Source organism: Euprymna scolopes, chromosome 35, assembly GCF_053919585.1.
Source record: "Euprymna scolopes isolate OS-2025 chromosome 35, ASM5391958v1, whole genome shotgun sequence".
Classification (NCBI taxonomy): Eukaryota; Metazoa; Mollusca; class Cephalopoda; order Sepiida; family Sepiolidae; genus Euprymna; species Euprymna scolopes.
In genome coordinates this window covers 62,869,423-62,883,300 of record NC_136516.1, presented here as the reverse complement: position 1 = coordinate 62,883,300, position 13,878 = coordinate 62,869,423, and the positions used below count along the sequence as shown (strand labels likewise).

The following is a 13,878-nucleotide window of genomic DNA, read 5'->3' as shown; positions in this document are numbered from 1 at the left end:
GAGCTTGTTTCATAAATCTTAGATATTATAATCTACGGAGCATATAAAGTTTTAAGAATGAGTGACCCCACTGAGCGTCCCCCCCCCCAAGCCTTTGCCGGGCATACACAAAAAATGCACAGGCACACACATAAACACACACATTTTTGCTTTTATATTATAAACTAGCGTGAGGTAAAAAATCTGAAAAACAAAACAAAAAAAAACAGCAAACATGATTTAAAAAGAAGAAAAAGTAAAATTAAAAAAAAAAAAAAACTTGTTTAAAAAATTGGAAAAAAAAAGTTTTGGTAGGATCGAACTCTGAACGTTGAGGCGAAAAACTTGATAAGTTACCCACTTGCCCACGAATGGAATGTAACTGAAAATTTCAATTTAACGTTTATAAATGCAATTAATTAGGTCAAAGGAAAGTAAATTCCGCACTTATTTTAACTGCGGGATAGTTCTTTTGGGTTTGTTTTTTACCCAACTTTGTCTGGTTTTAACGTTGCGGCAAAAAACTTGATAACTTACTTGTTAACATCCACGAAACAAAAATAACTGACACCAATTTCAATTTAACATTTATAAATGGCAGGTGCTTGGCAAATTTAATTAGGTCAAAGGAAAGTAAATTCCGCACTTAATTTTAACTGTGGTATAGTTCTTTTGGGTTTGTTTTTTACTCAACTTTGTCTGGCTTTGTTTCCACAATGTGTTGGGGAAAACCAGCTCCCCCTTTATTAGGGGAAGTGTGTCCAAAGGAAAGCAATTTTCATGCCTGATATGACGGTGAAAACCAACATTGACCAAAACGTCCATAGGCCAGAGAATCACTCCTTAGTTACACATCAGTTTCGCTTTTATACAAAACAGCCGAATCAACACGAGATGAGCCGAAATAGCAAGAATTGTGTAAAATTCGACGTAAATAAATCTAGACATGATGCGCGTTTGCAAGTCCTAAATATTATTATCTAGGGGGTATATAAACACTTCTAAGCGAAAGTGCCCCCCCCCTTCCCCGAGAAGCCCAGCGAAAAAAAGCCTTTGTTGGATATACAAAAACTCTCGCACGCGTTTTGCCTTTTCTATATATAGATGAAAGTCTTGTTTCGATCGATACACTGACTTGTTCAACAATGGTTAGGATTCCACTGAAGTCAGAAATACTAGAATTAGATCGGACAGTTTTTGACAGAAATAATCTCAGAGCTAAATTTGTAGGTATCATTGATATTCTGTGACTTGCTTCTTTGGTGATTTCTTCAAATGGATTCAGGAACTCAAATTTTTATTTATTTTTTTTTTTTAAGCAAGTTTCCATTGGTAAGATGTTGTGGTAGGAAGCTTATCAACAGCTCACATTACAAGAGCTTTTCATTGTTCTTGATTTATTTTCAGCATATAATATGTTGAATTCCACCATGTGATCACGTCTTGAATGAGTTTGTTTTTCAAATCAAACTTATCCTGTATTTCAGATAATTTGATAATTGCTAATAGTAGTAATACACACGGACGAAAAAACGCTTTGGATAATCACAGATTTCAAGGTAGTTCTACTAAAATAGCCATATTTTTTAAATCAAAGCACTTCAAGTCTTCAAATTACTACTGTTTTGTTCGGAAATGAATATACTTTCAAATGAATTAATAAATATGAATGTACATTATATATTTTAAGAGTTTTAAGCAAATAAAGTGATAAAAATGGGAATGTCATAAAATGGCGTTTTCGGTAAGGTTTTGTAATGACCCCCCCTGTTTTCTAAAGGTCCGTACCGTGATTGTATGAAGAATTTCGTCATGAAATTTGGGAACCAATCAGAAGAGGTGTTAATCTTAATACTGTCAAGTGTCCAAAATATTTTTGACCATTTCTTTTTTTGTCGTGTTAAAAATAAGACTTTAATATGCCGAGTATCGAACATTTTGAAAAAAAAAATTCTTCGGACACCCAGTAGTAAGTAAATCAATCTTTTTACAATCTTTATCAATTAAAAGTATTATTTTATGTTGAGTAGGACCGCGGTAATTGATAATTTAAAAGGACCTACCCGAAAAAAAAATTGTTTCTATTTCTCGAATTTGGTCAAATGAAATTAGTATTACTAGCAGCAGCAGCAGCTCCAGCCTGTAGAATCAGCAATAGCACAGTTGTAAACAACACGCGTTCTTTAATTTTTATTCAAGAACGAATTAAGAAAAACATGAAAATATGAATATAAATGTTCTTATGTTTAATGAGAGCTATTTTGTCATCAGAATAACATTAGTTTAGAACTATTCCGTTTTCAGAATGTATAATAACAATCCGAACCAATTCGGCATTATGAATCTGTTGCAATTTCTCACATTTCTCGTCAAATTTAAAAACATGGTTAAAAAAACAAAATAAACCTTTGTAGATATATAGCTTGCATGCACTTTTATTCTTTAAATTAGTTTTGAACAGCGAATTAAAACAATGTTTTACTGCAAACAGCCACAAATGTTTTTTTTTTCAAAATCAAAATAAGTATCAAAATCTCGTTTATACATAGATTCGAAAAAGTTGTCAAAAAACAAATATATAACAAATAAATGTTATCAAAGGCAAGATAAGTTACTTTTCTACCTAGCTGAATAATTTTCTAGTGTTTTTATTTAATGTAACATGTTTATTCAGCTCGAAAAGCGTACAGTGTTTACCGATGTATTGGAAAATTAAAAATGGCGCCCGGCCCAACTCTCTTTGACACGGTAAGTTTGAGAAAAGGAGTTAAAAATAAAAAAAACTATACAAAATACTGTTAAAAACTCACCGAATATATGTCAGCCTATGTCACGGTAACATATATTGAGCGAGTTTCTAGCAGTATTTTGTCTTTTTTTTATTTTTAACTCTTTTTCCCCAAACTTACCGTTTCAAGAGAGTCGGGCGCCATTTTAAATTTTCCAAAACATCGGTAAACACTGTTTTCAAGCTGAATAAACATGTTACATTAAATAAAAACACTAAAAAATTATCCAGTTAGGTAGAAAAGTAACTTGCTTTTGATAACATTTATTTGTTATATATTTGTTTTTTTGACAACTTTTTCGAATCTGTGTGTATAGTAATACAAACCCTCAAAATCTATATCAATATTCTTGAAATTTTAAAAGCAGTTAGAAAACACATCAAACTACAATTAGGAAGCTTTTTATTTCGTTATTTTTTTTTCTACTTATTAAACGAAAGATATTTTTACAACCTGCTCCAGCGTAGTATAAACGGCCTATGGAATTAACACCTTCAACCTCGAAAATAGAAATCAACAAATTTATGGAATTTTCTTTGACTTCACCTCTAATCCAAATTATGTGTGGCAAGTCTCCTCCTAAAACACTCTTTAACCCTAACAATAACACGAAGTTCGAGTGGTAAGCCCCCCCCCCCAACAAAATACCTCTGTAAGCAAGCATCTAAAACAAACAAACAAAAAATAGATCCTTCCTTAAAGAAAAATACACATAAAAATAAATTGGTTAACTGTCCTAAAATATATAGATAATATTTGTAAAAAGTTTTTTTTTTTTTTTTTTGTAACATACTTTGGTGCTGAAAACTTTTGTATCTTTCAAAATATTGCTCCTTCAATATTTCCAGCTAAATAATTCTTTTAACAAAATATTTTCAAAAAGATTGTAAAAAAAACTTCAGTTGCAAGAAAATAAAAAGTTTATTAAAAATATTCCTAATTTTAAATGAGCTGACTTGATCTTGGCTGGTGATATATTGTATTTGTAAGTTGAACAAAATATTCTTTTTGTTGATTAATGACAAAAAACATTTTATTTGAGGTATGTGTGTGGGAGGTAGAAACAAATACTGTTAAAAAAATACCATACTTTTCTCTCTCTCTCAACGGAAGTAAAGAGTAGTAACCTATTTCAGAGTTGACTTTTTTTTATATGCACATTTTTATTTTTCAAAAAACAAAAAAAAATCATTAAACATGGGGAAATACTGTATTTTTATTTTATTTTTAATATCTTATTCTGCTTTCAATAAACCCATTAATGTAAAAATATGATTAACTATGCAAAATAACTAATAATGACTAGTAAAAAAAAATAGTACTTTTATCATTAACATTCTTTTATTAACTAAAATAACTGAGCAATTATTGGAAATCCCATTTGGTTATGTGAATAAACAAATTTTTAATTCAGTGAGCAGGTAGAATCAATTAGGCAAATCAGATTCTATTCAAGTTTTGATGCCAAGAATCCAATCACCTTAGCTTTTTCTTTGAACTTGTCACTTGTATTTTTTTATATCATTTGGATCTGTTTAAATGCAGACTTTTAGTTTAAACAAACATTATTTGCATTGAAATAAAATTCATTTCTTACTAAAAATTGGGAGTAGTTTGGTAAACTGTTTCGCATACACATACACACAAGATCACTTTTTTATATAGATTTATTATTTAACTATTACATCTGTGCCATAAAAATGACTGCAAACATTTTGATTTGTATCTAAGATGTCAGTACTTTACATTAAAATAATATTAAGACTATTGTATATTTACAACATTATATTAACAATAACACTTGGCAATCCTTTAAAAATGTGTATATGGAATACACAATCTACATTAGAAGTATATTAACAATTTCTATATAAGCTTACATATATACAACTTTGGCTCAATCTAAATTAATTAAACTAGTGGTTCAATCACTCGTAAAAATATAAGATCTTATGATCTAAGGAAGCAATATCACTACAGCTGCTGACCAATCCATCATTGTCACTTGTAGCTGCAGTTTACCAAAAATGTTCATGCGACAACTTAGACATTAGGATTTATACAACAAAATAACACTACCATTTTTTTTTCTGCCTTTATCATAGCCACCATTTTATCTGCTTCTTCTGCATAATGTTAAGCATCACTGTAATCCTAAATACATATTCTTCTTGATTATAGATATTTATTGAAATCAAAAATGCAATAGTATAAATTAAAACAAAATAAATATATAAAAACGTCCTATTTAAAAAAAATTTATTACAAAATAAAATCCACCAGAATGCATTTGGGTTTTATTAAATAGAATTTAAAAATTGTTGCCTGCTGATACTGTAATGTCTTATTGGATTTTGGGTTGTAATTTCTGAACCAATTTGTCTTTTTTCTTAGGGAGTGGTAGGATAAGTCTGAAAAACTGAATCAGCTTTTAGTCAAAATCATTGGATTTTATCAAACTGGTGTTAGCATCAATTTCGTTTTTATTATCTTAGTTGTAGTTTTATAGCAATTTCGTTCAAACTAAATATTATTAAATTTAACTGTCAAATATGGAATTTAAAGGCTTTAAAGCAAGTTTGTTGATCTCATCAAAGTATTATGCTCACACCCGAACAAGAGTGAGGTGTTACAAGGAAGAATCTGACTCCTTTGTTGTCCAAACGGGCAACCACAAAGTATGTGTGCTCTTTTCCATCTTGTTCAACTACTTCATTGATTGAATGCTAAAAAAAAAGCTTAGTTGGCTGTTTCGTCAGTGATTTTGATTTGACATTGAAATCCTCAACAAGTTCTATACATGCACTTGACAATGTCAGGCACAAGGCCAAATTGGTAGGGATGAAAATAAATGCTTCCAAGACAAAGATTCTCTCTGTAAACTACCCCCTACCTGACCGAGTGGTGACGCTATGGAAGAGGTGGAATTCTTAAAGTATCTGAGCGCTAATTTTATGGCCACTGGTCAAGTGAAATCTGGCTAGAATTAACTTTTTGTCAAAAAACAACTTTGCTCTCACCAGAAGATAAAAGTTGCGAATCTACAAAGTCATGGTCAGAACAATTCTTCTCTATAGAAATGTCTCAACATAGCCATTGCGCAAAGATCTTCATCAACTTGAGCTCTTTGACCATGACTGCCTCCACTGTATCCTGTGTCTTCGTCTCTCTGACCGGATCTCCAACTCCGTCATCCGCACGAGATGTAACATTTTTAGTTTGGAAGAAGAGACTCTTGTGGTTTGACCACATGCTGTGCCGACCTCGTGAAGGAGGTTGTCCATAAACTGGTGGCACCCAATACACTAACAAGTTGGAGGAAGCACTGAGGTGATCAACTTGAGGCATGGCTTGCAACTGTCAAGCAGGCCTGGAACTCTGGTCCTTACAATGGTGTCTGACAAGGGTGGATGACCATGACATGCGATGTGGTTAATACCATTGGAGCCAGCCCAACCTATCTCGTTGGTGAATGCCGTGACAAGTATAAGTAAAATAAGTAATTTAACTTGTAGCTATTCTTGCAAATAGCACGTACCTTCTGGTAAGTATGGCTCATTTGTCAGAAACATCACCTATTAGGACTGAGGGACAAAAAAAGAAGCGAGAGTTACTGGAGTTGCCGATAACACATCCACTGCATTATCTACTCTCCATTAAAAAAAAAAAAAAAAAAAAAAAAATTGGTAAGAGGGACTTATTTATATTTACTTAGTAAAGTCCCTTGCCCATTCCCAGTTTAGAATAGAATTTGAAGATAATCTCCCCTCCCATATTAATCAGTGGAAGTTTTTGCTTTAGGTACCTCGCGATAGAACCTTCGAGATTCACCTTTAATTATATTCCAATAATGCAACTTGTGAAGTCAGCTTATGTTTTTAGATTGGGGGATCTTATTTAAAGACTGGTTTAGGGTAAAGACTGGTTTAGGGTAATAGCAGGCGTATTTAACAAAAAAAAGTTTAAAACACGAGTAATAAAACATAAGTAATGTTAAGATGTTTCAATTTTTAGTAAGACTGCAATAAGAGAACAAAGATAATATATATATATATATATATATATATATATATATATTTTTTTTTTTTTTTTTTTTTAATACACAAATATTGGCAGAATTAAGACAAAATACATTTCAACAGTTATGAATAAAGAGTTTAACTTAGCTCTGAAGGCCCCGACCCTTTCTTCCGAGGTCATCTTGAAAACTGACTAGTAGCTAGCAGACCTGGATTGTTCTGATACTTAAGGCTATAGTGGGTGTGGGGGTTAAATGCTTTTAAATTTTTTTTTTTTTTTTTTTTTTGCTTTAGGTACCTCACAATAGAACCTTCGAGATTCACCTTATAATTACGTTCGAATAATGCAACTTGTGAAGTCGGCTTATGTTTTTAGATTGAGGAATCTTATTTAAAGACTGGTTTAGAGTAATGTTATAAGATTTGAACATTTTCTGTGAAATTCTCGCTTCTCCTAATTTATCCCTTAATCTTCATTTACAAGTGATTTTTCTGACAAAAGGAGTAAAAAGTTGGCAGTATTTTTGCGTGAACAGTAGCCTGAGATGTCAAAATTTTCTATTTCTATGTCTATCCTTGTGGTCATGTCACTAATAGGGGTGCTGGTAGGTAAACGTTTTAACTGGGCTGACGTTATCTGCTTGATTAACCACTAAGGATGGTGTCCTATCAGCAGGTGCAAAGTACTGGGGCTGCTGTATTGACTGACTGGATTGGTTGGATTTTGAACCGTGCAGTAACTTCTGGTGGGGTTTCTTGATGCCATGTTAGTGGTTACGGCTTTACCTTATGTGCTACAAAAAATATATTTTTTTAGTTTCTTTTTCTCTTACTTTCTTTCTCTGCCCTCCTCTAACCAAGTTTGTCCACAAATCCCAAAACTCCATGAGAAATCTCCAGAAAAAATACGCTATTAAACCCAGAACTCCAACTTCTAATGTAGAATTCCCACTACCATGTCTCCTTCTCCAACATCATGAGTCTAGGTTCCAACCTTCCAGACGTTGAAACCCAATTACAGGAGACTAAAGCAGACCTATTATTCCTAAGCGAAACTGGCATTGGCAGACTATTTCCCTAGATGAGTTTGTAATTAAAGGATACTCTAACTTATCCAAATCTAACCCTCAAGATCGCCATAGGCATGAAATATGTGTCTAGATTAAAGATGGCTTTCCATGTGGTAGGGATACCGCCACAGAATAACCTTAAATTGCTTTATATTAGCATTATAAGTTGATTTTTTTTCTTTTTAGATAATTGTTATTTGATCAACTTGCATGAAAAGTTATGTAAAAGATGCTTAAAACCGTTTAAATTATGCAAATACCATCAGTAGTTCAAAAGTTATGAGAATTTTAAGTGCCAAAATTTAGGCTTTTCCATGGACATTTTTCTTTAAAAAAAGTGGGCCAAATTACGGACCTCAACATTTCAAGAAATTCGGTAATTTTGCCACCATTTATTTATTTTTCAAGCTATTCTCATGAAACTTGGCACTCTTATGTAAAATTGTGTGCTCTTTCTGATTATGCAGTCAAATTTTCATTTTCAGATGTACAAATTTCAATTTTTTTTTAAACTGGCGCATGGTATCATACAGTTGGTGTCTCTTCATAAACAAAACTAAGTATTATACTGGTATTTAAATATAGCTTCATTAAGTGTAGGTATTTACCTGCCTCCTCACCAAAAGAGAGCTTAATCTTGGGTGTAGCCATTAAATGCCTAAAGAGCATTCATAGCCGATATTTACTATTCCTCACAAAGAAAAGAAAAAACTGAGTAGATATGAATTAATCTCAGAAATAAATCGAAAACAATTTTTCATATAGATTTTGGATTTCTGTAAAAGAAAGAAATTCCCATAGTCGATCAGAACTTATGCATTTTGGGACCAGTCCAATTTTCAGTTTTTTTAAATCCTCTCTATCTGGCCCAAAATATACCCCTATTTTCTGAGATACAACCATAAATCATACTCTACATGAATCCTTGATGTAGCTTTCACAGTACCAGGATACCAGGAACCCTGATAAGCAACAACTATATATTCATCAGTTAATGGTTATTTTTGTCATTTCTATTGTTTTACTGAAAATTCAATTATGTAAACAAAGAAATAAAAAGGTAATTTTTTACTTTGTTTCCACCTTTACATTTAAAATGATTACTTTTAAAGGTTTTAGGGTATGCTGAAAACGAATATCGTATTTAAAATTTCTGCAGATAAGTAGATTTCCGGATATTAAGTAATGTCATTTCTTATATTATTACTGGTGTCCATCTTGGAGCGCGCAAACGCAACCCCGAAAAACTATGTGCAAACGCTCATACCAAGATGGCCAACAGCAGTAACATAAGAAATAACATTGCTTAATATCTGGAAAGCTACTTATTTGTGGAAAATTTAAATGCGATATTCGTTTTCAGCATATCCAAAAACCTTAAGAGGTAGTCATTTAATGTTAAGGTGGAAACAAGGTAAAAATTTACAAAATGCATCACAATGAAATTCTTTATTGAACTGCCTTATTATTATTATTATTTAGATATTAATTATCATTATTATTTAGATATTAATTATTATTATTATTTAGATATTAATTATTATTATTATTATTATTATTTAGATATTAATTATTATTATTATTTAGATATCCTCAGTTAAAAAAAAACAACCCTTTTACAGATTCAAAAAATTGGTCTTGACAATGAGTTAAAAATAAAAAAAAAATTACACAAAATACTATTAGAAACTCACCCAATAAATGTCAGAAGGACATTTATTGGTTGGGTTTCTAACAGTATTTTGTATAATTGTGAAATCATTGTTGAGATTTCAAAGACACGAGATATCACGTGGCTATTTTTCTTGTGCTTGTGTAACGCTCAACACTAATTGTCGAAATAAACATTTTATGTTAAATAAATACCAACTAGGTAGAAGAGTAACTTATCTTGCCTATGGTAATATTTATTTGGGTGCTTATGCACTTATGTTACCATGCTGTTTTTTCTAATAGTATTTTCAAATTAAATTCAAGTTTCACAATATCTTGTCTTTATTTAATTGCTAGGTGAAAGTACAGAATAGTTAACAAAACACCCTTTCTCCCCCATGTTAAGAATGGGTTTCTAAATGTTATTTCAGCATGGTAGCATAAGTGCACAAGTACCTTTTTATTTGTTTTGTATATATATATATCTATTTGTTTTTTAATTAAAAAACAATTCTACCTTAAGTACAAGTAAGAAGTAATAAATACCATGATAACAGAAACGCATGTATTTAGTATATTTTTTTAACGCTTTTAGTACATGTGTACTAAAAGCGTTAAAAACAACAAAATAGTTTGGGCTTGATATTGTCTGGAAATCAAATTTGAAAAACTTGAAAATAATTTTTTTAAATTGACAAGCTCAAAATAAAAAATGACTTTTTTTTTTTCTACTTTTGTTTTGAAAGCAGAAAAAGCAGTTTTTTATTTTTAAGAAAATACAAATGAAACTTGTTAATACACCACTCACTAAGCAGCTCAGCACTAGTCGGCGCATTAGCGCTGTTTTCCTGTTAAATTCTATATTCTGTAATTTCTATAAAAGATAACATTTTAAAGAAATTTCCGCACAATTAATAATTATCAAATATTTACATATACATGAAAATAATTCTGAAACTATTATCTATATGAAAATGGATGATATATACCAATTTATCTTATCAATTTTGAAATATTCTTTGTCAATTTTGCTCGGTTGTAACTTTGCTTCCTGTGGTCTTAAAAATATGAATCAAAGTCCAGTAGAAATGGACTTCTATGTTTATATAGCCTGGAAAATTTCAGCTATATCCAATCAAATTTGACTCGGCGCATGTGTATCCAAACGTAACATATGAAATGTAAACATTAAAAAAACAATTTCCCTTTTTACTATTGTCATTTCTTACCTCTTTTTTCATTTTTAACTTGGAGCATAAAAACATTGAACGCAGAAAAGTAAAATAAATTAACGTCATTGGAATGCTTATTTTATTCTCTTTCCATCAATGTAATTCTTTTAAAAATTGACCCACAAATATAAAAAAGCTATGACTTGTTGAAGCACATTAGGTATGTAATATTGCCGATGTCCACGAAAATAGAGCATACACTTGTAATGCTACTTATATATACTTTCGGATTGCACTTGCTCACACCACTGCATTTATATTTGCCCTGTATTGCCCCCATATCAGCGGAGTTACTACCTTTAAAAGCATATCTGAGAAAATTGACCGCATTCTTGTCTGCTCATCCTTCATTCATGTCTGTGGAGACTTCAATGTTCACAATGTGGAATGGTTAACCCACTCAAACAAGACAGATGAGGGAAGATTTCTCCATTGCTTATGACCTTACTCATAAATCCACCCGTGTGCCAGACACTGATGGTCAGTATGCAAATCTCTTAGACCTTTTTCTTACAATTTGGCCTGAGCTATGTTCATCTTCTGTTCTGTCTCCACTGGGATTTTCTGAACACTCAGTTGTATCAGTTAAGATAGAAACAAAATCTAATGTCCTCAAACATACCTCTCCATCGTACAGTATATGGCTGCCTGGGATAGCTTCCGTACATTTACATCAGCTCTACCTTTGCATTCTATGTTTAAAAAAAAATGTGTCCTCTATAGTATCAGACCTGACGGAATGGTTAATTGTAGGTATCTATAGACCGTTTCATACCCTCCCAAAATTCCAGCAAAAACCTAACAACCAGTCGTGGTTCTCTCCAGAATATGTGCTGATGCCATTGTGCACAGAAATCACTTTTTCCATTGCTTTCAATAGATGTACTGAGACTAAAGCCACTTTCAGGACTGCCAGTAACCATTGTAAAAAAGTAATAAAGAATGCAAGAGAGTTGTGTGCTTAGTTCGTTAAGTCCAAAGTAGCTGAGCAGAAGCTTGGTTCCTACCAGTTTTGGCAAATAGCAAACAGGGTCCTGAACAGAAGTGTGTGCTCTATCCCAACCATCATCAATGGATCTGAGATAATCTCGTCAGCATTGGACAGTCAAACTCTTTGCCAAGAACTTTGCAGCCAATTCTACCCTATGTGACGAAGACCGTCAACCCCTCTGTATTTCCTCCTGTATCTGAAAACATGCTATGCGACATACAAATAACTGTGCATGATGTTGCCAAGCTAATCAAAATCATGATTCCAGAAAAGCAATTGGCTTTGACCACATTCCAATTATAATGCTGAAAAAGCTTCAACCAAACAATCCCCCACACTTACAAAGCTGTTTAAGCATTATCTTAAGGAGAATTGCTTCCCAACACGCTGGAGAACCTCATTTGTATGGCCTATTTTAAGAATTCAAGCAATCCTCTCAGTACAGACCAATAAGTCTCTTGTGTGTCATGATTAAGTTTCTGCAATCTGTGTTAAATAGAGAAGTAGTCAACCACCTCAGCAAAAATAACCTTAACGACATGCAATATGGTTTCCGTTCTGTGAGATCTACAGCAAATGTGCTAATAGTTATATTGCATAAGATTAGCAAATCTCTCTGGAGGTTTCCTTTCTAGGTCAATTGCTCTTGACATATCAAAAATTCAAATAGACTTTATAGCCTACTGGGGGATGCCCTTTTCTTTTACCTGCAACCTCTTTCCCACAGAAGAGACATTGTGAGCCTGTCTCTACTTTATTTTCATGGCAAGTGCTCGTCTGAGCTCTAATCTATAGTCCCCCCCTTGCTAAACTTTCATGAAAAACACTTGTCTTGTTGAACCCACTATCAATAATTTCCCCTACTCTTTATCTGTGCCTAAATCTAAACGTGGATTCCATGAACAAAGCTTCTTTCTTAGAACTGCACGCCTGTGGAATTGTCTTCCATTTGTCTGCTTTTCAGCTAACTACAATTTGGTAGTCTTCAAGTCTAATGTAAACAAATTCTTGATGAACCGTCCCCTTAAGTAATCCAATTTACCAAATTTCCAGCACTAACAATTACTATATTATCCCCTTGACTCATTGACCCTTGTCCTTGAGTGGTCTACGGGCCTTGATAAGTGGTGGCTCTTTTAAAAAAAAAAAAAATTAAACCTAACTTTTTTTTTTCTTTTAATGAAACCCACATGTTGATTTTTTTTTTTTTTTTTTTTTTTTCTTCTTTCAGTTTGACGTGATTTTGATTCTCAAAAAAAGAAAAAAAGCTGGTTGCTGTGATGGAGAAATTCTGTTCACCTTTCCTCCCTTTTTGTCTTCACTTTTCAGAAGTGAAACATAAACAGTTGGCTGCTGTAAATAGAATGGATGGTCTGTGTGCATGTGCACACTTGAGTGGCCATAGTTGCTGACTGTCATAACAAACAGTTCCTATCATCTGTCTCCCACTTTTCTATTCTTACCAACATGTCCATTTTCATCCCCTCTCCCTTCTTACAAGATAATTTTGTATACAATCGTTGAAATAAAACATTAACAGCTTTCAGGATTTTTTTTTTTATTTTTGTGATCAATTTTTTAGCTTGAAACAATTGTTGTTGGATGAATTTCGTTTTGATTTTATTATTGACTGAAAATTTTTATTTTTATTTTCATACAAAATGTGAGTTAATCAACGTTTGTTTCTTTAAAGCTTTTTCTATATACTTTGATAACATAAGATTATGTTTGAAAGCAAGTGAGTTCTCTTCCCTGCAGCCTCTTTATCACAGAAGAGATGTTACTAGTCTTTCTCTACTTTATCATTATTTTAATGGTACCTGCTCAACTGAGCTTCAATCTATAGACCCTCACTCTGTACAACATTTACAACAGAACTTGTCTAGCGACAACCACTATAAATAATTTTTCCTTTCTACCTTTGTGCACCTAAAACTAAACATAAGTTCCATGAACAAAGTTTCTGTCCTGGAACTACCTGTCTGTAGAAAATTATGCCAACTGACATGGTCGAGTGTTAACAAATTCTGTCTTCTCAAATTCTGCCAAGTTTCAACCGTCGCCTCCAGTTGTTAAGGTGTTTGTCTTACCTGACCTTATCTTTTTTACTTTTATTTCCAAAATAAAAGATACTTGTTTTGGTTA

At 32.4% G+C, this 13,878-nt stretch overlaps 1 protein-coding gene across 1 annotated transcript in view; it reads left to right on the top strand.

Annotated features, from left to right (window-relative positions):
* Positions 1-13,279, top strand: part of LOC145259885 (eukaryotic translation initiation factor 6-like) — a gene marked incomplete at its 5' end in the record, with an annotated part of 43,101 nt that extends 29,822 nt beyond the window's left edge. The window contains 1 exon segment of the mRNA XM_080117766.1: positions 12,965-13,279. Within this exon segment, the coding sequence (XP_079973892.1) occupies positions 12,965-12,974 (10 nt within the window).
* Positions 13,280-13,878: the final 599 nt, after the last annotated feature.